The following is a 27,879-nucleotide window of genomic DNA, read 5'->3' on the forward strand; positions in this document are numbered from 1 at the left end:
ATATCGGAAAAATCTTTTACTATAAAGTTTTTTATTCAATTTAATTTTATAAAATAAAAACAAAAAAAATTAAATTTTAATTTTTTTTTAAGTAAATTTTCAACGGAAATCTCTACTTTTTTTCAAAACGTTCAAAATATTTTTATATAAAAGTTTAAAGCTTTCAATAAAAAATTTTAGTTCTTAGTTGTTTTTGAAGAGTTTCGCAAAGTATAACGGATTTTAAAAATGAAATATTACATAATATTTTTAATGGGATTTACTTCTGTATTAGCAGCAACAAATCCGCAACAAAGGGAACAACAAAATCAAGAAAATGATAATTTTACACAAAAAAGTAACGTAGTTGAATATGACCATCAGATACAAAATCGTCCCGAAAAAAATGATCGCCGTATCGATTATAATCGGAATCGTTCTTATAGCAATGAAATGAATGAAATTGCCAGAACTCTTCAAAATAATCGATATATTCAAAAAGCTAAACAATCTTACAATCAAATATTAAATCGTGATCAAAATAATCCTTATGAAATTGGTAGAGATCGTACATTAGGTGATGAGAAAGGATATGATTATGGTGTTGGTATAAGTGGTGGCTATCAAAGTGGTTTAATAAGTTCACAAGTATTGAAAATTGTTCCACCTTCTGGTAAAAAAGGATCTGATATACCACAGAATTATCAACCATCAGTAAATTTTGATCGAAATCGAAATAATGATGATATTTACGATAGATTCAATCCACCAAATAGAATTAGTTATACAAATAATCCACACCGTATTGATAATAATCAAAGCCCATTAAATTTTGATAATAGAAGACAACCAATACAACAACATCATAATCAACATCAATTTACAAATCAACCATATAATCAACCACCTTTTCATCAAAACAATATTCTTAATGTAGACTCTATTAATTCACATTTTTCAAATCAACCTTATAATCATTATCAACATCATCATCAGTTTCCATCTAATAATCATGCATCACCTATTATACCACATGAGCAATCACCTGGTCATGTTATATATCATCATGATCATGATTTAAATAGAAAACCACCATTTATACAAAATATTGCACTTGATGGACGTTTTGATTCCGATTTTATTAATGGTGATATATCAAATCAAGAAAAAAGACCATATCCACCAAATGTTTTGAATGTTTTAGATCGAAATAGACCATTATCATCAAATTTATATGATAGACATGATAATAAATATAATCAACATGGTTTTGATGGATCACTTCATACACCATTTAGCATAGAATTACGTCCAAATCACTTGGAGCGACCAAATGACAATGATGGAGGTAGTAATAGTATATTTAGTAGATCTAGAAATAATATTCAAAAATTTCAAAATGAAATCAACAGGAGATCTTATCAGAAAAGGCCAGAATTTCAAAATTTCAATTATGGACCATCTACTAAGGATTATTAATAGAAAAATTAAATTTAAAAAATTTATATTTGCCAATAGATTTTTTTAATAAAAAAAAAAATTTTTTTAGTTAATAAATAAAATAATTAATTTTCGAAAAAATTATAATTAAATTTTTACATTTGTGAATGAATTTAATGTGCAAATACGAGTATCGATTGATAGGAGCTATTTTCGACGTAATTTAAATGACTCAAATTACTTATGAACAGTTAAATGAACAGTTAAATAATCGAAATGTTAGTTTAGGTTAGAGTTTTCAACTTTGTTCAAATATTCCAAAAATCAAAGTGTGAATTATTGTATTATTTGCACAGTGATTCTTAAATTACACCTTGCGAGTGGCCCTCGTCAGTTTAATGCGTACAGTTCGCCACAACTGATATTTACTAAATAATTAAAAGATACTTAATACTACAATTGTTGAGCTGAGATTTATTGCTCGAAATAAGGATAAAATAAGTGATAACAATTATAGGTTACGTGCATAAGCTTTAATTTAAGAATAATTCGTAACAAATAGATAATATTGACATAAATTCATTTAACGGTTTGTAATTTAAAAAAAAAGCAAGTAATTGCATCGGATACCATTAAAAAGAGTAACGGCAGAACTTTTGATTTAGTATTCTTTTTTTCTTTAATTTTTCTTGCATTAAGTCGCATTTATTTTACAAGAATGTATAAAACTCCGGAGAATTTGTAGTAGAAGTAAAAAATAGCCAATAAATTGAAATATTGATAATTTGACCTCATTTTTTCCCTATAAAATTGCTTAGCTATTTGCCAGAACAAAGGACACAATTAACCCTTTTACTGTTCTGCGTAGGCTGATGAAGCAAGGATTTTCATATATTTAGAATGTTATGTAAAATACATATACCTTAGAACCGCAAAATGATTGAATATATAAAATATTTTATGATAAATTATTTAATTGCTCTTTAAACAAATTTTAATATTAAAGGAAAAAGAAATTGAATTATGTTATGAATAAAGTAAACATTATCCAAACCTTAAGTCGTGAGAGATTCATAATTCCGAATTAATATGAGTAAAAAATTAATTATATAGAAATTGAATAAAAAAAATAATTATATTTTATTAGAACATTAATTTAAAAAACAAATCAGAATTTCTAGAGATAATACACCTTGAAATAAATTTTTGACCAAACCTTTTTCTTTAACGCTATTATTTTGAGCACAATTTGCTAAAATATTTTTTAGAAAAATACACCTTTTAATATCGTTCTGTTTATCCGTCCGTGTATATTTATAAATTCCCCCAAAAAAAATTATGGCGTTTCAAAATCCTAAAAACGTCATAATTCTATACGAACCAAGAAGAATACCGACTTAGTTTTCTAACTATACGAGACAGCATAGACAAAGATTACGAAGAGTGCATTGTCGTTAACTTTACCGTAATCTTAAACCGGTTTTTTTTATTTTCAAATTTTTGACCTCGTTTTTCTCTTAAGCGATAAGATTTTAGATTCTAACAAAATTCTCCTCTTTCAAGTTATCGCCGCTGAAATTCAACAATATTTTAATTTTCAGCTTCCTATTTTTCCGAAACTGTATGGGTTTTTCTAAATTACTGTAAAATATCTAATATATAATATTTATCTTAACTTACATAATTAACCGTTGAATTCGACCATTACCTTAACACTATTGTTTTATACACTAAGCTTAACTCTCATCCTAAATGTATGCAATGTCATTTTGTTGTGTTAATTAAAATAAGTGGAAAATTAAATTGGAATTTTTAAAAAAGGTATTTTCAATTGTTCAAGAAAATGTGCTAAATTGCAAACCATTTCTATAATCCGAATTTATTTTTATAATATTATATTTGATTTATCAACTTTATTTTAAAAAATTTACAGAAAAGAGCAACATAACAGAATGTAATAACTTTGATTATAACTATAACTTACAAGATAATGATTACACTTATATGTAAAGTATGTCTTTAAGGCAAATCAATTATATTTTTTTTCTGTATAACAACTGCTAAGCAAAACTGCATAGACTAAATTGGATCAGTTTATATTCTTGTTAAGATTTTAAATATAAAAAAAAAAGATTTATAATAATTTAATTTAATTTAATAAGGTAAATCGTGACAAATTATAACAGTTATAAAATCAAAATATAAAATTTATAAGTGTAATACAAAAAAAATGAAATTTTTTTTTTTTTCTTAAAGTTTTTGAATTATACCAAAAAATCTATAAGGGAATTATTGAGTATAAATGCTTTTTCAAAGTAATTATTAAATTGTGCCTGAATTATGATCGTATTAAAATTAAAATGGTCATAAACAGCTAGTTATTTTTCAGACTCAACTATATTTATAAAAAATTAATGGGCTATTCATATTCATATTATGTTAGTTTAATGCATAAATAATTATTCTATATGCCCTGCTATAATAGTTTAATAGCTTTTACATGCACTTTCACAGGAAAAGTAATGGCGAATTTTGAATTTCGAATTGGCAATATTAAGGAAAATCAATACAAGTACTTCTGAATTCGAAGTAGTCTTTTCAAGTATTATAACATTGGCTAAAAAGTCATAAAGTATAACGTCTATGACTCTCTAAGATCAGTAAAATCTGTGGAAATGTTTTAAATTCGATTTGTTACAAATTTTACATAATTAATATAGAAAAGAAAATTTGGCTCACTATCCCTTTATTGTGGGAAGGTTCAGAACTGAAAAGTTTAGAACTGTCGGAGAATAAACAAAACTTGAGAGGCACAAATGTTGAATGAACCAGTCGCCTTTAATGTTGCTGAACAAGTCGCCGTACAGATCGCCCCAATAAACAAAGATTTTTCTCGATAAAAGTCCCTTTTCAAATCAATTCCTTATACGCAAAAGTATATATTGCACTTTGCACTTTCAAAAATGCAATATCAACAAAACATTTCGACCTGAAGCAGGATCCTATTTGACTTTACTGCTATATATTTAACTTTCTATAAGTTTCGTCTAGAAAAGTTGTTCTTACATTTAGCCTCTAATACATTCTCGCTTCTAGACAAAGGCATATTTAAATTCATATGTATATGTAGTACATACTATTTTTTCTTGGAATTTTTTGGAAAAAAAATTATTTGTATGTAAATTTACAATAATATGTGTGCGTATATATAAGTCCGACTTACAAGTAAATTAAATTACTAATAAGAAGATTTTGATACAAAATAAAAAATTCTTGGACCTTTTAAAAATACTCCTTTTTTGTAAGTCGCTGCGAATATTTTTCTTATACACAAGAATATAGGTGTGAATGCAAATAAATTGCACGTATTTTCAATCGTAATCCTTTATAAATCATACCTGACGTCGTTAATCCTTTTTTAAAGATATTTTTCAAAATTCTTTTACAAATTGAATTTTATGGTAAAATTTCTTATGTAAACATTTAACACATTAATTTAGAATACCATATTTTCGCTCCTAATGTGTATAAAAACCACTTTACAGCAGACTACGCACTTTTTATGAAAACAAGTTAATATTAAAAGTATATTATTTCGCGTGGCTCTCTTCATGTTTTCATAATCATATGCCAAATGATGTAATTCTGAATGATATCAAAATATTTTCTAATAGTAATAAAATTATCAGTTTACTATTGCTGGAGAACTGCTTTAGTTCAAGTTTTTTTGTTTCTTAACTAATTACTTTACACTTTTCATAAAAATAACGGCATTTTGTCCGGCGATTTCAAATAATCCAGTTATACCAGTTAAAAATTAAATTTAAGTAATTGAAAAATTGCAACTTTTTTTTTGTTGTTTTTTTTATTTTTAACTATATTTTCTTTTAATTTATACAACATTTACAATCGAAACAAATATATACATATATACACATATATACATATATATTTATTTTCCACAATATTTCCATTTTATTTGTTTTTTTAATACAATCCTTATTTTTTTTGTGTTTTCATCAAAAACCGTTCAATATTTTATAAATAAATAAAAAATCAAAAAAAAAAAATTTTTTTTTGATTTTATTTACCACCAACCGCCATGACCATATCCACCATATCCACCATGACCATGTCCACCATATCCAACTCTTACAACACGACCATATCCACCATGACCATATCCACCATGACCGTATCCACCATAACCAAGACCATGTCCACCATATCCACCATGATATCCATGTCCATAGCTGCTATAACCTAAACCATGTCCTAAGCCATGACTATATGAACCTAATCCATAACCGTGTCCACCAAGTGATGAATAACCACCATGGCCAAGACCATGTCCACCACTATATAAGCCGACAGCTGAACCACCATGTAAATATCCAGCTGATGCTGCAGCAATAAAACTTAATAAAACGATGAAGAATTTCATTTTGAATATTAAAAATTTGAGATTTTTTTTTTTAATTAAATTATGATAGTTGTATTTGATGTGTCAAATTGAACTGATAACTTCTTAAAATTTGTTCTCGCTTTTTATATGAAAAATTGAAAATTGAAACAGTAAGAAAAAATAAAAAAAAAAAAATTATAGAAAATAAAAAATCATTTGCAAAAAAACAAATTTTTTTTTTATTTTTTATTTTTTTTTTTTTTGCCATATTACATGAGAATTGGCAAAGATTGCTCGCATTTTACTTTTAATTTCATTACAACGGAAACTCGAAATTAATATTAACAATTCTTTAATGTTGTTTTTTTTGTTTCTGTTGCATTATAATTGTTGTTGTAATTGTTGTTATCGTACACAGTTTATAGATGACTTTGTTGTTGTTTTTCGTTATTTTCATTGTTTCATTAATAAAGTTTAGTAGTAGAAAATAACAAATACATTATAACTGGCATAATATTGTACATTTACAGTACAGTACAGAGTATAATAACAAAATTTAATATATAGAAGGCCTTCTGACATAAAATAAGAAATATAATAATAATAAAAACAATAATGAATATGAAAATTAAAAATTCGAAAGTAAAACTTCTTATACGTTATTATAAAAACATTTATAAACAAAACAAAAAACCCAAGAAGGGATAAATTGTAACATAAACGAAAACGCCACTTAAATTCATTCATCGCTATCCTCCTATATTCAAAATATAGTTTTAATCAAAGAGTATAGTAAGTAAGTATGTATATTTTATGTATCACAAAGAATTCACTAGTAAATAAGCAATAAAAAGTACCTATGTATATACATACATACATACATTACCATATATATATATAGACATAATTAAAGTTCAGCTGAGTAATCGAACTCACTTTAAATTAATGTTATTGCAACTTATTGCTGTTTTTATGCTTTTTGGGTTTTTGATCTTTTTGTTTTTGTTGCTTCTCATTTTTCGTTATTGTCTCACTCATGATTATTCTTATTATTTTGTTGCATTGCATATGATAAGACAATAATTGTTATTGGTAAACATTTTAACATCAAAAAGCTGGAACATTATTGAAAAAAGAAAAAAAGAAGACAGTAACAAATATACATACATACAAAGGCATACATAATAATTCGGACAGGCAAATGATTCACAAAAGCAAAAAATAAAGAAAAACCAAACAAAATTGTATAATAGTAAGTAATGATGACAACAACAAAAAATTAAGAAAATCAATATTGTTATAAAATTTATAAGATAGGGTTGCCAGTCAGAACAAAATTTGTACACCATTTCAAAGGTGAAAGAAAAAGTAATTTATTCGACAAGAAATTAAAGTTACACAGCATATATGATGATCAGCCAGTGACACCTTAAATCTCAAATCTTACAAAAAGAATGGGTGAGTTTTGAAAATGTAAGAAGAGTTTTGTGTGTGTTATATTACATAAAAAAAATTATGTATACCGAATATTCAAAAAAAAATGTCCCTACTGCTAAAGTTACCAAATGATATGTGGTATAATGGTGGTTGATATGTGGTAAAAAAAATTTCCTAAAAAATGAACCAAATTGAGAAAGATTCTTTCAGTTTTTGAGGCACAAAAAAAAATATCGCAAAACGGCAACCCTGATAGGAATAAGAAGAAATATTGTAATATGCGTTTGTATACACATAATTTATGTACATACATATACATTAACAGTTGAACTAGTTAACCCAAAGGTACTTAATATATTATAAAATTATAGTAATAATTTTAATATTCAAAAGATAACGTTATTAAAAATTATTTAATTTTTGGTATTAATAAAATTCTAAACCATTAAATTTGTCCTGTTTTCGTATAAAACATTAAATTTTGGTTTAAAAAAAATCAAATATTGCTTTGCATTATAACTCTAAAAATTTTACTCAGATGTTTATAAAAAGCAACAATTTTTTACAGGATATTTCTTTGAAGGAAGAAATTACAAATTCATATGAGTGAATTGATCTATTGCGAGAAAACGTAATATCTATGAAAGTTGATGAAAATTCTTGTAATTCGATCTGCACAATGTATTCTTTAATATCCTTATTGACAATAATTAATGAAATTTTACAAGTACATACTGTTCGAAATATGCATTACAACAGAAGCGATTCTTTTAAGGACAACACTTTGAACGATTCTGGCGTAGTAAACGCCATTTTGTATGGAAATTCTATTTTTCAGGAGACAAAATTTAAATATAGACTTAAATTTCAAAGATTTTAATATTTCTTTTGCATGGTTTATTATTCGCATTAAATTTTTGAAATGGAGCCAACAAATTCACCAAACATATTCCGAGGGCACTTACGACTGGTAAGACAAAATTTATATCACAAAATATATATTACATATTACTAAAATTTGTTTCTGTTGCAGGTTCCTTGTTGAATTTGATAGTTAGATTTATTCTCTTATATGTAGAACATATGGAAATATTGCAATAATTCTTCTACATACACATTTGAATTATTCAACAATTTAATTTATGATCATCTTTAATTAAAGTAATCTTTAAAATCTTTTCGTCAAAACAGCATACCTTCTATATCCATTTAATTCACATTAATTATTCAACATTTTTCGATGTTATAATTATTAAAAAAAAAAAATTACTGGTTTTTAAAAATATTTACAACACATAATTTTCAAATTCTTTAAATAAAATTTGATATTAGGGAATATCAAATTACCATATTCAAAACTTATGCGGCAATTATTTACCAAGTGAAAATTTTTGCAAATGCTATATAAAATCTATATTCATAATTATTATTTTTAAATATACTATATCAATTTAAACTATAACTAAGTACACTTAGTTTTAACATGTTTGTTATACAACTTATCCCACTATCCTATGTACATGTATGTATATCAAATATTATAAAAAAAAACATTTATCAAATAAAATTTTCCAGTAATAACCATTATGCAAACTACGATCAAAACTTGAATTACAAATAATTTTTGTTTTTTGTTTTTTTTTCTTTCATTTTGCTTGAATAAACATCATAAAACATACTGTACGCGAAATGTTAAATATAAATATAAAAAAAAAAATTTCATAAATTTTATAAGCTACCAATTTTTAATTAATATCGATCAGGATTTTGAATTTTCAATTATGTATGTATGTATGTATGTCTCTAAGTGGCTTTGTACACGCGTAATATGCAATATTGTACATCAATAATAAAATCGCAGAAAAAAAAATAAGAAATAAACGTGATATTAGAAAATTTTATATTGAAGAATTGTGTAAGAGTTGTTCAATGATTTCAGATTTATTTTGATATTTAAAAAAACTACTTTTAATCCTTATCTAATTTTGTAATGATTATTTACAAAATCATCTTATACGTAGGAAAAAGTAAATCTCTCATTTAATTAAATTTGGCATCTTTAGACTAATTACATTAATTTTTTATTTTATTTTTTTGAAAATTTTCAGATTTTCGGCGGCAAATATAAGATGGTAATAATTTAAATATTCCCTTGAATTAATTACTTTTGTCATTTAAACGAAATAAATTCGGATAAGGTCCATATGGTTTGTAAAGTAAGTAGTACATTTCTCATAAACAAGTGAAAGTACTTTTTTAAAAAAGAATCTTCTACTTATTATTCTAATCATAGATAAATAATTTTAAATTAATTCTAAATTAATAATTATTGCATACGTTTAGGATGACAACAAAAATTATTAGGAGATTAGAAATTATTAGAAGATTTTAAGAAAAATTATACCGAGTTCGGCATCTATATCGGTTAATTAAGAGAAATAATTACATTTAAGAATGCACAATTTTGAAAAAATAACAAACTGGAATTTTGCTATTGTTTTGTGGAAAACTTGGAATTTATTTTGAAGAGTGTCGAAAAAAATATTGCTCTGATTTTATTAAAATTTACTAATTTCCACAAACAATCAAAATCTCATAAACTTTTGCTGTACTTACCGTCTATAAGAAATAAACTAAGAGCATCGACGGATATGCGGAAACAAAAACAGATTTAAAACTAATAACACTTAATTTAGCAGTAAGAAGAGCAAGTCAAAAATTTTTCTACATTTTCGGAAGTTAAAAAATATATTTGTGCTTTCGCTACTAATAAATATAATCAAAAAATTGCATTTTTAGGAATATAAATGCTGTAAGTGAAGCTTGACAAGGACGAGAAGAAGTATAAAAGAAGATGTAGTCTTTGATGAATGAAATAGATAATGGTATGCTTTCATGGTTGTGTATTTCAATGACAATCGATTAGATCAAATAAGTAATCCATAGAAGAAATCTGATAAGCAATTAATGTAGAAAACAACGTGAAGAACACTGTCAATTTTTAACATAAATCCTATGTTAAATAATTCATCCAAAATACAAAGAAAATTTAAAATATAAATGGCATCATAAACCTTTTATATTGTTTACAACAACATGTCGTTGTTCATGATTACATAGCGATCTACATCATGTATTAAAAACCAAAACAATAATCTTACACTAAAAGATGCAAAACAAAACAAAAACCTTTGTGGTTTTTGCTTTTATTTTTTTTTTCTTAATTTCAAGTGTGGCAGCTGGGAAAAGAAAAAAAAATATTTTTAAACGGTTTTTCCTTTTTTTCTGCTAATTTTTATTGCACATAATGTAGATCACCTTCTGAGATATTTTTCTTGTATTAAAAAGCAAAAAATAAAATCACAATCATAACAAAACGGACTTGAAATAACTAATAGCGTCCAGTTACATAATGAAAAAAGACTCTCCCATCGGACTAAATTTCCAATTCTTTTCATTAATTTCGACACACATTTAGTTTCTTTTCTGTTTTTTTTTGTTTTTTTTTGTGCAAAAAGGTTCATTGACATTCACTTTCTTTACATATCGCGTTCATTTTACCAAAATATTATGTACATTCCACGTTATAATTAAAGCATTTAAATAGAACAGTAAAAAGCAAATACACTAATCAAGTTTCTCTATATAATTGCGACTCCAATAATTGAATTAAATTTATAATTTTAAAACCCCGAAAAAAATTAAATTGTTTAATTATTTTCTATACGCTGAACACAAAAACTTCACTCTCGTTTTAATTTTCTAATAAAGCATTTTGTAAAAAATCAGTCAAATGCTCCAATATTTTGGTAGTACCTTTAGAATAAAAAAATCTCATTATTAAAGTTTTTAATCATAAGGAAATCAAAAATAATAGCAATTTACTTAATGTACCTTTAATTAAGAGTAAGTACAAAATATAAAAAGCAACCATATATAAACACTTTTAAAATTTGAGACTCAAAACTCAATCGCACTCAAAAGAAAAAACACCATTATTCAATTAGTAAATTAGGATTTTAGATGAAGTGTTTTTCATTTGTTGTTTGTGGGTTTTTTGCCTAATCATCTATATGACGCATATAATATTTAAAATAATGAATTGAAAATCCGTCAAAACTTAATTATGATATTTTATTCAAGGAAACAAATGAGTTCGTGGAAAAACAAATGAATTAAGAAAATTGTATTTGAGTTGTTGTGGTTTTATGTTTAAAAAGTTAAAGAAGAAAAATCTAATCATAATTTTAGTTATGATCTTGACCTTCTTGAAATCCAAATTTGTATACATAAAAGTGAATAAAATAACAAAATATATTTAAATTTTTTATATTTCCAAATCATTTAACATTACCATTTGATTAAAATTAAGTAAAAGAAAAAAAAAAATTATAATGAATTTGATTAAAATCTTGAGTCACGTTGTAAGAATACTTGCTGGCTAACACTGTATTTATAAATGTAAAACTATAAAAAGGAAAAAAATGTCAGGTCTTTGGAATAACCCTGGCTTAAAATCAATTCATTGCCGGAGTCAATAATATTTATATTATGACAAAAACGGCTGTTTAATAAGAATCTACAAAACTAAAGGTTGTTGCACTAAACTTTCAATTTGGATATGACTATGTATGTTCATAGTCTGAATATTGTCATCAATAAAAAAAAAAAAATTTAATTTGAAATGTTAAATTTTCTTTGTGGCGACTGGCTCTTTTCGAGAAACATTCAAAAATAAAATAAAATTAAAATTTATTCTCCTATACTAAAGAAAAAAAGAATGTCGCATTTTGCTAGTTGCAAATTTATTACCTAATTTCTAATAATCTAATTCAAAATTGGTTAATCTTCTAATGTATAATTCGTTAAAATAAAAGAAACTTATAATTCATAATCAAATCATTATTAATTTCCCAGTTTAAAACGTTAATTAAAAAGAAAACGTATTTTTTTAAAAAATATCAAAACCTTTAATTATCCTTAAATGTTATTGACCCATTATAGAATTAAAAGCAATTGAAAACAATAAATGCAAATTTTTATTGGTTTTTAACGAGCAGTTTTGAGTCTATGTTTAACGTTTCTACATTATTACAAATAAATTGTTTTCTGGTAGCTAATTCCCCATTTATACATAAAATGAATTGAAGCATTTAATTTAAAACAAAGCGAATTCACTATAAAGTGCCAGAATTGTAATAAATTTTATGAAGTGCTACAAAATCGATTTATATTATGTTTAGATAAGAAATATACAAATGAAACTTTTTAAGATTTATTTGAACTTTAATCGAAAAACACATTATTGACATAATTATTTAACGCATTAGGTAGGAGATATTCGATATTTTGTTACGGTTCGCATAGAGAAGAGTATCATATAAGAAATTTGACTAAGTCTGGCTGCCGTTAATTGCATACCATTTAGTGTTCATGTATTTCGTATTATCGCATTGTTATTCATAAGATTTGTGCCCCATATTTTCGATATCAAAATGCAGATCACTTTTCACTCATTGAAAAAGGTTAGACATTATTGGTCTGTGAAAATAAGTAAATCATTATTAAAAGAAAAAGTTTTTTTTTTAAATTTGCACTCAAACAAAACTAAATATGGCACTGATTATGATATGAAAGAAAAATTTAACAAATTTTAAGATTCACTATCTTTATTCTATCAGGTATATTTCCCGAGAAATAAGAAAAAATATGTTGAACATTGAGCGATTACGAAAAATTAGTACCAATAAATTGGAAATATGCACTAAAAGGGAGCATATCCCCCATTATTATTTTTTCGTGTCGATTCATATTTTGAATTTTTCGAAGGGTGATATCTATTTTTATATTGATTTTTGATATTTTGCTGTACGTTTTACAGTAGTTCCGTTTCCTTTAATCATTTAACTGACATACACATAATAAAAAAAAAAATCTGAGAATTACATCAATTAGTCCCTATAATATGATTAAATAAATCGTCCTTTAGTGAAAGTTCTGTTTTCGATATATTGATATAACCAAAAAATTTACTGGTTTATTGTTTAATATCCAAATTTTAAATAGAAATTTCAAGTAAATTGGTTGACTATTTCTCTGTATATGACCAAATATGTAAATGCCGTAGTAAAGGATCCATTTCGTGACATATTCCAAAAGTTGATCAAACAGTCTCATTCTTGAAGTAAACGGAGATATAAATTTTTGTGGAATTCGGTTCGACCGAACTTTCAATCGGTTCGAATTCAACAAAATTGTACAAATTGCATTAAATATGCGAAGAACTTTATACTGAATAATTAATCCCTTTCTAATTAAATAAAATATTCAATATAAAGTAATTGCATAATGTGTCAATATTATAATAATTACACTTTAAGAAATATGAAAAAAATATTACAATTTTTTTCTTAATTTTAAAATTAAATTCAATGTCATTTTGATTCAAATAGGATTACAAAAAACTTTTACCGCTTTATTATTGTTTTTAACGCCATTTACAATAAAAAAAACTTTTTATGTTTTTGTTTGATCTTTTTTTTAACCACCAACAACACACATTATTCGATCTTATTATGGTACACAAAACACACACACACACAATAATAAAGCAAGGTTAAAAATTGGTTCAAAAAATCATAATATCGAAATTCCCTTAATGCATCATCAAAAATAATCAATGCTTATAAATTACAATGTAATTAACTCAAAACTTGTTTAATATTTTGATTTTAAAATAAAAAAAAAAATAAAATTTTATTATTATTTCTGTTTTTTTTTTATTTGGTTTGTTTTTTGGTCTTCTCTTGTCTGTTATTGCAGTCATTATTTATTTATGCATTATTGCAAATCATGAATTTTCCTTTCGAATTTCATTGACACACCACACCGGGTGCTTCTTTTATTACAAAATATTTTTATTAATATTCCTGAACAATTCGATATCGTTCATACGTATGTTGTGTGTTACTTAATATGGGTAGAAAAATTATAATAATTTAATTTTAAATTCATAGAATGAAAATGAGGTTGACATTGAAATTTCTTGAAATATTTTTTTAAGGATGTTACGCGTTAAGTACATAATGTAAGTTCATATAAAATTAAAAAAATAATTTAACTATAATAATTGTAAAATTAATAATTGAATCAAATGCAAAACAACAGAAGTTGTACGTACATAATTAATGTCTATGTAATTCAATTCTATGTTTTTGGATTTATATTACAAAAATTTTGAATAATTAATTATTTTATTTGTAAACAAGATAAAAAATTCATTCGGAAAACGGTGCAGATCTTTATATGAAAATGTTTTATATAACGAAATTAACAAATGTAACCTTAGCTAATTATTTTCTTTTTCTTTCTCTTTGATAAATTCATTTAAATAAACAACTAAAAAAGGAATATTTTTGAATCTACACAATAGGCAATATGTTTGAAAATAAGGATCAAGAAAAAATTCATTTCAACTCAATTGATATCCATAAAAGCACGTGAGGAGACATTATACATATGTATACGCTGCAGTCCATCGTTTACCAGTTAACAAATTTTAGAATTTCTGAATTCAGAATTTCGTGTTTCGGGATATCAAATAGAAAATTTGCATAAACACCAGCATAATGTACATGTATATCTCTTTACAATCTTCTCCATCATGCGTAGTACAGGTACAGTATATAAGGGTTCATATATATGTATATATCACAATAATAAAATTAATATTACTATTTTATCTAGTAAATCATTTCCTTATTGCTGATCAAGAATATTAGTTATTTAATCATATTATTAATAACTAAACGAAAAATCAATTTTAATTTAAAATTTTTATCCAAAAATATGTAAAATATCATTGAAAAATTTTAATTATTCACATATATATGGATTTTTAATACAAATTTTAATTAATTTTTTGTTTTTATAAATGAATTTACATAAATTTGAATGTTTAAAGTGTAAAACAATTCAAGTTTACATAAATAATAAAACCTACGTCTGATTAAAATCGAAAGTTAACCAACAACTTAATACGATTTACTATATGCAAAATTTAACAATTAATTAAAGATTTGCTCAGAAATTAAACTAAAGTACATAAGTTATATAAAGTAATTTTTAAAAGAATATGACATTTATTTTATATATTCAATTCATTCTCTTCATTTCAGCTATAAAAAATTGGTTTATTTAGGAAAAATCATTTATGCATATACACGATTTGATCATTTATGAGATGCTGTGAATGGTTTTCTGTTTTTATTACCAAACAAAGTTCATATTCAAGAATAAAATTAAAATGATCAATGAAAAATCTTACATTCACAAAAAAACTGAAAATTATTGTACTTTTTTCTTTTATTAAAATATAAAGATTGTAAATTGTGATCATGAAAATTTACCAATTTTTTTTTTTTTTCATAATTTCAACTTAACAGATGACTAAAATGTATTTTACACCTTAATTTTTTATTAATATAAATATTCCTGTAGGGGAAAAAATTATCATAAAGTTTAGTTTCCTTTTAATTATATTCACGATTTTAAAGTGCTAAAAAGCTTAAATAATATAGTTTGCTTTTACACTCCAAAGTAAAGTTATTATCATTGAAATTTCAAGTTTATTAACTCTGGTGAATTTATTAAACAATATTTATAGTATAGTTTTAGGTTAGATAAACAAATTGTGTTGATGAGACCAAATTAACTAAATGAAAATTGGTAGTTTTAGAAAAATTAAATCTGAAGATTTAAAGAAAACCTAGGAAATATTTGTAAAACTAAATTCTAAATAAAATAAAATTTAGTTCAACAATCCTAAAATCCTACGATTTTCTTAAGAACAAACATTATAATAAAACGAGTAAAAACTTTTTTTAGAAAAACGCTATTTTATGTGAATATCTAAGTATTTAAACACAAAAATTCTAAATTTATTATAGGAAATTGATTTCAACGTCCAATGTAACTATATCTAATAAAAACCGGGCTGTAACTTTCTAAATATCTCTAACAGCTCTTTATAAAGCTACGGTGCTCTTTTTTAATCAAATCTGTTAATACATTTTACGCACAGCGGTTTTATTAATTATTTTATTAGCATGTGATTACTCTTGCATTTTGGGTTTTTGTTCGCTCTCCAGATCAAATTTTGAAATTGTTATTCCCCAATACTGCATATCGTCTGGGATTCTCATTGTTTGCTACTTTTAGTTGTATTGTATTAAAATTTTTTTTTTTCAATTTTGATTTTGTCTTTGAATATTCAATTTCACGGTTCATTTTACTTGGCAAACTTTTTATAGTCTTAAGAAAACGAAAACAAAAAAATAAAAAAGTTGTTCTGGTGCGTTTATTTTCAATTAACACCCAATTCATATGTGTATGTTTTTTTCTCAGTTCATTTCCATAATTATCTGTCATATTAGTAGGAAAATATTAATAAATTAATTATTTAAAATCTTAATCATGTGTTTTTTGGCAGTTTTCATAAAAAACTACATACAGGTGTAAGTACGTTTATCTAGGAAGTAAATATCAGAACTTTTTAAAATTTAATAATTTTTCATTTTATTGTGCAAGCATGAGTAGAGTTATGATGGTTTGCATTAACTTAAAAGAGTCAATTTAATAAATTAATTTATTTATTAAACAAATAATTAAAAGTATAATTTATTAAAAATTAATTAATATTTAATATTTTGTTCAATTAATACAAAATATTTCTGAATTCATTTATGCATTATTGAACAATTAAACTAACTATTTAACTAAGTGTATATACTAGGTATACCCACCTAAACAATTAAACTAAATATTAACTAGGTATGTACCTAACGTACTTACCTAATTGAATATTTTTTAAGTTAAAATTGAGCAGCTTTAATTGAAAATTTGTTCCAATATGTATGTCTACGAAGCATTTAAGACTATAGATCAAAGACAATTAAAAAAATGGAACTATTAAAGTATGTAATTAAAATTATTCTTGAAAAGAATGATTTTAACGGAGCATAAATCTCAATATTTACGCTTCACAAATTACCAAAATAAAAAATCTTTAAATTGAATTGACATTGGTTCAGAAATAGATAATGACTAATATTACTATCATGTTTTGCTTTTCATTATTATCATGTATTATTATAATTCAAAGATTATTTAATTTCAAAAATCTCTACCAAGCACATGTTAGAAAACAAATTTGTGTAAATGTGAAAGCCTTTTAGAATAATATAGCGTAAAAAATATGTAAGTACTATTTGAAAAAGTTTTAAAAAACTAAGGATTAATTCAAGGCGCTTAGATTTTTTCAGTCTATTTTGTCCAAACTTATTTATATCAAAAAATCTAAAGTTCTAACTATTTTTACCTCATATATTTGGAGATTTTCCTTCTGATTTGAACCATTCATTCAGCGGTATTTTTTAGTCCACACTTTATTTTCGACAAATCAATCGTTTTATATAAAATACGAAAAGAGGATTGAAATTTTAAAAGTTCAGCTTGAATATGAAAATCCAATTAATCATGCACGAACTTTGTATTTTGTTACACAATTAATATAAAAATTAAATGCTTGCATTTGTTATAACTGATCTATCATTATCTTGATTACAAGCCATACATAATTTCCATACAGCATTGAATTAATACTCGTAAATTCTCATAAGTTCTTCAAAATCCGGCAGTTATCTTGTTAAAAGTTCCTTTAATTTTAAATATATATGAAGCTTGCACCTCTTTTACATTCTAATTTTACTTTGTCACTTAAATTTTTGCTGAATATTGTTCAAAAAAACTTGTTTTGACGACAAAATGTGTGAGAATTTTTTGAAAAATTAAATAAGTACTGGAAAAAAATTAAAACGTTTACACATTTTTTAAAGTTTGCTTTTTTATGTCAAATGAATATTTGACTTTTTTACTTTTATTTTGATAGCTGTGTTCATAATTAAAAAAGTTCAAAAAAAAATGATTGGTTTTAAAAATATGCAAACATATAATTATTATTGTTTTTATTCTAATATTATTAAAATTTATCCACCTTTTAAATTCAGAATAAAAAATATTTTAAATAATAATATAGAAGAAATTATGTAGGTTTTATATAAAACAGGATTTTAAGCAAAAAAAAAAATTCTCAAAATTTACATAAAATATTTTTTTTTTTAAATTCTCGTGATATTTCCAACCCAATTTTTGAACTTTTATTTTCATATTTGGTTTATTTAAAATGAATTTTCATCCATATAAATGTGCTATATCCGTTTATCTATATGTAAATTTTTTAATGTATTGCTAAACTTAACCCATATTAGTAGATATTTTTAACTCTTACTGGCTTTAATAAGGTGTGGAATAAGCATAAGGTGTTCTTCATTACTTAAAACACTAACATTAAATTAATACAACACTCAATCGTAGTTTTTACATTAGTTCTTTATTTGTTCGAGAAAAATAAATGATTCAACCAAAGTTAAGGAGAGGTAAACAGGTTAACGCATTTGATGCATCTTGAGGCCGATGTAACACTGAAAGAGTTTTTTGTGCAATTCCATCAATGAAATGAGTATTTTGTTAAAATTTCAACGTGGTCTCACGACATTATTGGATGCAATGTAGTCAGTAAATTATACACTATTATATTTAATTGCATTTAACCAAAGACTTTAAAAATACAGTAATTTTAAAGTCTTTGATTTAACTCTTCCATTTTTAAAAGCTTTCGTTCGGGTAGTTTCCACTCAAATCCATTTTAAAATAGTAGGTTTAGCATTTGTTTTCTGTTTCATTCTTCAGTTCTGCAAACTTTCAGCTTACTGAGTTTTTATATGTTCCGAAGCATTAACCTAATTTATTTGAATTATTCATATAGGTTAACAGAAAACTATTGCCGGATTATTAAATTAATCCGGCAACAGTGGACGATTTCCATTCTTAATCTAAAACAAGAGAGGAGCGGCAAAAACAATTCCACAGTCTTTTGCATATTATGTTACACACATAGAAACAGATAATGTCAAAGAAAACCGCAAGCGGTAAAGTATAAATTTACGCTATTACCGCCGAATGTGAAATTTGCGGCAGTAATTTCGCTTGATTCTGGGCAGTCCTATTTAGATATGTGTATTCTATAAGAACTCTGATATTTCATCGCGGAAATCGTTCTACTTAATGGTATTTTATTTTCATAATGATATATAGTATCTGTAATTAAATAATTTTATGAATAATCGGGCTAAATTTAAGTTATAAACGATTAAATAATTTTGTGATATCTCGTGTCAAAATAATTGCGCCAAAATTTTATCTTGACATTTGTTTTTATTTATTTTGAATTTTTTTATTTTCTCCCCATGCCCATTGCTTACTTTTATTTCCAACGAAATATTTTATTTATTTTTCCGTCATCGCTAAAACGGCTATGTTACTTGTTAATCAAGTGAGTCCATATTAACTTATTGTTATTTTATGTTATTATTTAAATTATGAACTTTTTGTTTCTTCTTCTTATTCAACTTTTGAACTTGTTAATTATTACAAAATACCTTTATTTATCTCTTTATATGTATGTATCTCTTTATATGTATAGTTATTTATATATTGTTATAATACACTTAATCATAAAAAATTAAGCGCGTGCTTTAAAAGATTGTTATAAATGAAAGTAAACATTATTTATGAAAGAGCATTAAGAAATAAATATGAAATTATCGATTGAAAGAGAAATTTAATTTAGTTCTGATAATTTTATCTCAAAACTTTTTCATTTATCGGGTTTAGCAGATTTAAAGATACAAAATTTATTGTGATGATTCTATTTAAATCATCAATATTCCTTGCTTTGATAAGAAAAAATTGAGAATTATATCAAAAATAATCACTTTTCTTTCATCTAAAAACAGTCAACAATAAACACGTACTGTTCATCATCTTAATACTATCAATTTATTAAGGGCGTTATCAGCAAGCTTAAATACAATTGAAAATTTAGGATTGTCATAATAACAATTTGTTACAATCGAAAATTACACCTTTCACATATAATCCTTGACCTAGTTTAAATTCCAACATGAATTTGTTAATTTTAAGTACATATTATAGTTTTCTTTAATTTTTAACTGTTTTGCAACATAACAGGATGAATAATTTTTGTGAAATGAAGGTTTTGTAAGAGATTTATTTTGTAATAATTTATTTAATACGCTAAGGGCACTTTCTTTTTAATTGTAGCAACAAAGATTTCTTGGAATAAACGTAAACGAAGTAAATTTTTTAGCAATATGATTTTATAACCATTGCACGCAAACAAGCAAGAGCGATTAAATAATCGGTGTTGACATATAAAAACGCATTAACAATCGCGTGATATCACAAACTGTAAATAATATTCAAAGAAGAACTGGAAGAATTCAAAGAACCTCTTAAAGAACTTCTCAAATAATTAGAAAGAATTTTTAAACTATATCCTCATATTGGGTTTCGACACACCACAAACATTTAATAAATCTCACTAAATTTCCATTGTTATCTAAATTGATAACAATTTTGATAAATTTTGTTATAAAATAATTATAAAATAATTGATTTTAATTTTGATAAATTTCGACAAATTAATGAATTAAAGTAAAGGACTCAAAATCAGAAAACCACATACTTAAATGCTACCATTGTCTTTACAACAATTTAAATCTTTCCACCCAGCATTAGTGATATATTAGTGATATACATATGTACATATACATATATAAGCTTGAAAAATATAAAAATTTAAATGCATGTATATATGTACGTATTTAAGACTTCCGGTTTCAAAATTTATTTTCAATAAATATGTACATATGCTAATTTATTTTATTAATATTTAATTTCGTACTAAAAATATTTCCAAAGCCACGAATGTGTTAATCAAAATTTTACTTGAAATATTTTAGAACATTTTCAAATTCTAACCATAAAAACCAAAATATTTAAATGTTAAGCTTGAAAATAAAATTTACAGTTCAAAAATAGAATTTCGTGTACCTACATACATACATACATATTTGTTACATACATACATAAATACAAAAAACGTAAATTCAGCTTGTCTATTATTTTCTTCTCTTTATAGCAATGATCGTAACAAAAATTTTGAAGCGGGAAAATTCAATTTAAAAATATGTATGCTAAAATTAAATAAAACAATATCAATAAAAATTGAAATTTCTTACAAAATATCCAAAACTATACAATATTGTGTGGCAAGAAGAAAAACCGTCTAAATAGACTTTGCATAAGTTTTCAGTGATCGTATAACTTAGCGAAATCTCCGTTTCCTAACCGAGAAGAAATCTCATATCAGAGTTTCTAAGCTGAACAAAAATAAAATTGTTAAAAAATATTAACATTGACATAGATTCTATGAGTTCATATATTTAAAACCTATTTAAAAACCATAAATCTCTTTTTTATCATAACAATAACTTGGACCTAAGGTGTTTTTTCCTTTTGCTGCATATTTTAGAAGAATCTCTAAATTAGAGGCGGAAACTTTTAAGTCATATTTCATTTCTGCAAATGACACATGACTAAAATTAGCCATACTTTTAAAATTTGGATGTGGCAACACAACGCAACATAAATTTATTTTACATAATATATTCATATTTATACGAATGTGGTATTGTGGTATACTTGTGGTGTGGTATACTTTATTTATATTACGTGTGTGTTAATATTTCTGGATACATAATACATACATATTTATGCTAAAAAGTAAAAATCAAAAATTATCTTACCGGTGAGAACTTGTAAATTATGTAAATTTATTCTAGAAGTGATTGAAAAATAAAAAAAATTTTAAAATTATAATTTCAAAAAATTTAAAATATGGGTGTGAAAATTTTATTTAAATTCAAATATTATAATTTCTATAAGCATAACAATAGTACGCAAATCCAATGATCGCTAAAGAAATACATACATATGTATATACATACATACAAAGTTACATAATTATTAAGTTGATATATTCACAAACATACATACGTTGTGTATCGTCTGTTTTTGGTAAAAAAAATCGTACTGACCGGTTTTCTAAATTTATGTTTTAGTTGACCATATTCCAAATTTCTAAAAAAAATTATTATTTTTAAAGAAAATAAAAGAAAATGAAAATTCATTCTAAAAGAATTCGCTGATAAAAACAAAAGTACGAAAGGCAAGAAGATAACAGTTTGAGTCTAAATAGCAGTAGTAATGGCAGTAACAATAAATTAATTAACATTTTGATTTTTGAGTGGTAATTACATTGAAAAATTTAGGAAAGCAGCAAAGGTACAGCCTTTAAGGTTAACCATAATCTCTTTTTATATATGTAGGTCAATTGAAATAAATTTATATTAGAAGGGCTAATTGTTTCTTTATTTCACTTATCCTATTTGTAAGCGTTTATACCAGGTATTTATGTGCGACAGGACTCTGGGTCAAATCTAGCATAATACCGCATTAATTTTATTATGTTTTCGTTAATTAAAAATTCATATGCTTAAGAATATTGAGCTAAACATTCTCGTTCAAAAAAATTCATTCAACAATTGACTTATTTACCGTATTCATAAAGTTAATTAATTACAAACTTTCTGCTCATACACAATCTTTTTAAAGAAACTCAAACCAAAATGAAGGTTTTTAAAACAGCACATTTTCTTAAGCAATTTAACCAATAACAATTACTTACAAACGGATAAGTATTCTGTTTATATTATTCTTTAATATTGTAATTTTAATCTTATTGATGATAAAGAAAAGTTGAAAGCATCTTATTAATTAAATCGTAAACTAAAAATGCTATGTAAACAAAATTCATACAAACAATCGCACGGGGACGGACTGATAATTGAAATACTAAATTAAACAATTTTGTTGAAAAAATAAAATAACTTTCTTAATTCCTATCAATCATCTTTTATGAAATAAAATTTTAGCTGGTATTTACCAGCTTGTAAAAATATAAAATTTTTAAATTCACAATGGTCTTATTTTTATGTTTAATTGTATTACTACGGTTTTATTATTCAACTCGTCATAATATTTATAAAAAAAAGAAAAACACAACAAAATTATAAAAGAACAACAAAAGCAAAAAAAAAACAGCATAAATGTTTACTTTATGATTTTATTTTTTTTTTTCGTTTTTCTATTTATTTAAACCACTTTGATGGTAGTTTCTTTATTCAATGTCAAGTAAACAGAAAATCTTTATCTCGCGTGTGACACAAATAAAATCAAATATGTATAACGATAAAACATACCTATATGTACATACATTATTAAATGTTATACAATATTTTTTTTATGTTTGCACTGTGTGTACTTATGAATTCAACAAGTTACCAATAATCTTTCACATATGTACAAACATACGTGTATGTACATGCAACATAATATTTGTGAATTCGAATGCATATTACAATAATTGAATTTTTTTAAATCATAAAAAAGGGCAGGAATATAATAATAGTGTGTAGGTACTTAACACTTATATTAGATTATTGTTCATAATAATATTTTCTGCATAATCACAATGATGAAATCAGTTGAACATTTAGTACATACTATATACACGTATATTTGTTATATCCACAATATTGTATGATGCAAAAAGGTCGTTTTTTTTTTTTTTGAAAAATTGTGTAAAAGAATTAGTTTCATTGAAGCATAATATTACCAAAACAGATTTATATTAAGTATAACTATCATCATCATATTTATTTTTTTTTGTGAAAATTAAAATGATGAATTAAATATAAAAATTCACGGTAAACGAGTACATCACATATAGTGATTTTAAGGGTTATATTTTGATCTTAATTATTTTGTGTGTTCATATAAGTATGTATGAACTTTGTTATCATTAAAACAATAAATAAAATGTGATATAATGCATTTTATGCAATTAATTTAATTATTTTTTAAAAGTGTTTATATTGCTTATTATATTCTTACATACTATTTACGTATTAGTGTTGTAATATTTATAAATTTTTCACGTAAATACGATGGCCTATTTCCAGATTACATGTATACAATGTTTAGCATGCGTTTAATAATTTATTTAAGTGATTAATCTTTCTAAAAAATTACATTAATATTTTAAGAATATAAAATAGAAGAAAAGTTTATATGTAGGTAGTTAATTACCAGTATAATCTTAAATATCTATTGTAAATTACATAATATGCACATATAATGTAAGTTGTATGCAGTTTTATACATAAGTATGTATATTGTTGTAAGTTGACTAGTATGGCCATATGTGTCATGTGATAATATTAATCATAAGTTTATGTTCTGTGGTGCATTAACCCATCTAATATAAATTTATTAATTTTTTTTTAGTGCATTAAAGTATTGCATATTATATAAGTGCAGAAATCATACAATTTTGAGCATAATATTAAGTACCTACTTATGTGAAATCAGTACCTGAACTGGGCACTGTATATTATGTATTTTATATTAAAGGTAAGCGCTAATTATTGATAAATGAATTGATGATGCCTACAGATTTTACAAAATTAATAAATTAAAGATTTCAAAACCATATTTTATATTAATTCAATAGCCATTTAAATATTAATTATATTTAAAATGTGTTTATGATTTGTTTAAAATATCTTTGTGATTTCTAAAATGAAATTTCTAATTGTCATAATTGTAAGTATTCCGCATAATAGTATTTAATTAATAAATAATATACAGACATACTTAAATAAAAAATACATATAAGAATTACTAATAAAAAGATATTAAAGCTTTTAATTAATTTAACATACATTTTTATTAATTAATTTAATTTAAACGAGGTTAAACTTTAATAGTAAATCATTTTTTTCGAATCATAAATTGAACATAGAAAAGAAAAACAACAAAAAATAATAATTGAACATTTTCTCAATCCAATAAATTACATAATTTTCTTCATTGTTATATCATAATCCCTTACAACATCTAATCGTAGAATTAAATAAAAATTGCATTTTTAGTACGTGTTTTAAAAAATTCTATTACAATTTCCATGATATCTAAAATAAAAAAGTGTAAAAGTTAAAAATTTGCACCTATACCGTAAAGTATAATGTGGCTATAAACAAGTATACGAGTACCTAGTTATTGCTTATAAAAATTTAATTGTATGTTTTGCGAAGCGATATACAGATACATTTTTTTCGTTTAAAATTCCTAAATGTGAGTTATGTGTCCTAAATTAGACTATCCTGAGAAGTCTTCACAATGAATGAAGCTGATATATGTATAAAATTTCAAGAACATCTTTAAATTACACTTAATGTAATAATCATCAACAACTTGACATATATGAAGTTTAACAAAAATTAATCAACTCATCACTGTTGATTTAAATATGAAAAAACTCATTATATGAATAAATTAGTTTTGTGATAAAATTAAATAAAAATTCTGTCAACCAAAGCTGATAAACCGACTGGGAAGTAAGTTAAAGTGAAAGACCAATATATTTTACTTAAAACACATTCCTTTTGAAAATTCGACATGCGAAACTGATCGGCATACCTCATTTTTGCATGCAATTTCATTGGAAAAGAACAACTACTTTTATTCATGTTTCTTTTGTCAAACTTAAAAAAAAATAAAAATATATTAAATTATTAATTTATTGATATACCCTTTACCCTTTTTATTAGATTCACGATGTTTTTTAAAATTCAATTTTAATTAAATTTTATTTTCAACTTCTAACATCTTTAGAAGTTCACGCTATATTTTTTATAGTAAAAAATTTTGAATATACACAAATGCAATCACAATTTTTTTTTATATTGTTTTTTTTTTTTTTTTCTTTTTGAATTAAAGTAATTTCAGTATAAATTTTCTTTTAATATTTCCATTTAAAACGAATTTAAAAATAACTGGATTAAGAACCTATAAGCTTTTAAAATTTTTGTACTATATTTATTAAAAATTAATAACGGAATAGTGGGCAATTTAATTTTATTCGTAATATAATTTGGAACTTCTGTACTGTTATGTGAATGGAAATTATTCAATACTGCTCATTCCATTATATAAGGATATTATTTACAATACTCTACAAAATTTTTATGCCTGAAGTGTTATTGAGACAAATAGTTACACACATTTATTCCGGTAGACGTAGACTTTCCTGCAAAATCGCATTTGAGTAAGAAATCCTTCCCAGCTCAAATAGTTCGAAAATCATTTCGAGGATTATTACACATTTTTTGATGCTTTATATAAAAAATCCGAAATTTTCAAGTAATAAAAATTAAACTTTGTATTTAATAATAATGACGTTTTACGGTGTTACTTTCGTCTTTCAATATTTTACTCTTTTAGATAATCAGATTTGCATTTTAAGACTTGTTGTTGATTTTCTGTTTCTGTTCTGTTTTTTGTACTCAATTCTTTAAATTATGCAAAAACAAAGAATAAATGAAATTTTTGTTAAAATTTAAATCGACTTTGTATCACAATAGTTCATTATAAAAATTTTTAAATTACCCAACATGAAAATTCAATATGAGCAAAAACTTTTGGTGTCTACTTACAAATGTAGTTTCAATTGTGTATAACAAGTACATTTAAAAAAATTATCAATAATAATAATATTGTCGATGGTGATTTTCAATAAAAACATAAATCAAGAATAAAACTGAGAAAAAAATCGTAACCCGCCCAGAAAAAAAAAACAAAAGAAACCATAAATACTAAATAATAAAAACGAAAATCTGAGACTGCATCGTTTGCTGTAATAATCTATGATTAGTCTTTTTTTTCATTTACTACCAGAATATATATTATTTATGTACGTACGTATGTATGAATGTATAATTGATTTTAATTTACATTTAAATACAAATTTACTGTACAAATTATTTTTTAAACTTTAAGTACAATAAATACCTTTAAACTAAAATCCTCTACCTACTTAATCGTGATTTAAATAACCGATAAAATAAAATGAAAATTATTTTGAAATATGCTATTTAAAAATGAAAAATTGGTCTTTCAATTTTTTTTAATTTTTTTTCAATTTAATTTATTACTTATTAGTTTTTCATTGAAGAGAATGGTTATTGACAAGATTTGTAAATGGTTGTTAAAAATAAGCATGCCACCTAAAGTGTTTTCAATGTCAAATTTTGTAGGGCGAGAATGATGAACTTTATATATAACACACCTAGGAAGGAATGCGTTCAATACTTTTTGAGATAGCGCTGTCAAAGTTCAAACTATTAACAATAACATAAAAAAATTCCAAAGTTACCGAAGAATTTTTTTCGTTTGCTTTGATCTGGCGAATCGGCAATGTCCATTAGAAATGCAAATAAAACATAAAAATATTATTGCGTTAAAAAATTATTTGACGTTTAAGAAAAAATAACAAAATATTAAGGGTTTTAACAGATATAAATGTCAAAACAAACCAGTTTAAAAACGATAATTATGTATTGCGTGTCAGGTTTTATTAACGGCAACTTTTTTAATAGCAAGCAATTGGAATATTTTATTATTATTTTATTTATTTGTTAGCATTAATGTTGAGGAACTTTCATATTTTAAAC

General features: G+C 24.2%; 2 protein-coding genes across 2 annotated transcripts; one reads left to right on the forward strand and one right to left on the reverse strand.

The window, feature by feature from the left end:
• Positions 1 to 228: 228 nt before the first annotated feature.
• LOC129613295 (component of gems protein 1-like) lies at positions 229 to 1,458 on the forward strand. Its single transcript, XM_055527294.1, has one exon. The coding sequence runs from the start codon at positions 229 to 231 to the stop codon at positions 1,456 to 1,458; it is 1,230 nt and encodes a 409-aa protein (XP_055383269.1).
• Positions 1,459 to 5,506: 4,048 nt separating this feature from the next.
• Positions 5,507 to 27,630, reverse strand: LOC129613296 (uncharacterized). Its single transcript, XM_055527296.1, has 3 exons — positions 27,582 to 27,630; positions 26,643 to 26,718; positions 5,507 to 5,837 (listed from the first exon to the last, which is right to left on the reverse strand). Exons 1-3 carry the CDS (start codon positions 27,628 to 27,630, stop codon positions 5,507 to 5,509), a joined length of 456 nt encoding a protein of 151 aa, XP_055383271.1.
• Between the last annotated feature and the right edge of the window lie 249 nt (positions 27,631 to 27,879).

The sequence above is a fragment of the Condylostylus longicornis genome, unplaced genomic scaffold (genome assembly GCF_029603195.1).
Source record: "Condylostylus longicornis isolate FDR11 unplaced genomic scaffold, ASM2960319v2 ptg000081l, whole genome shotgun sequence".
Taxonomy (NCBI): Eukaryota; Metazoa; Arthropoda; class Insecta; order Diptera; family Dolichopodidae; genus Condylostylus; species Condylostylus longicornis.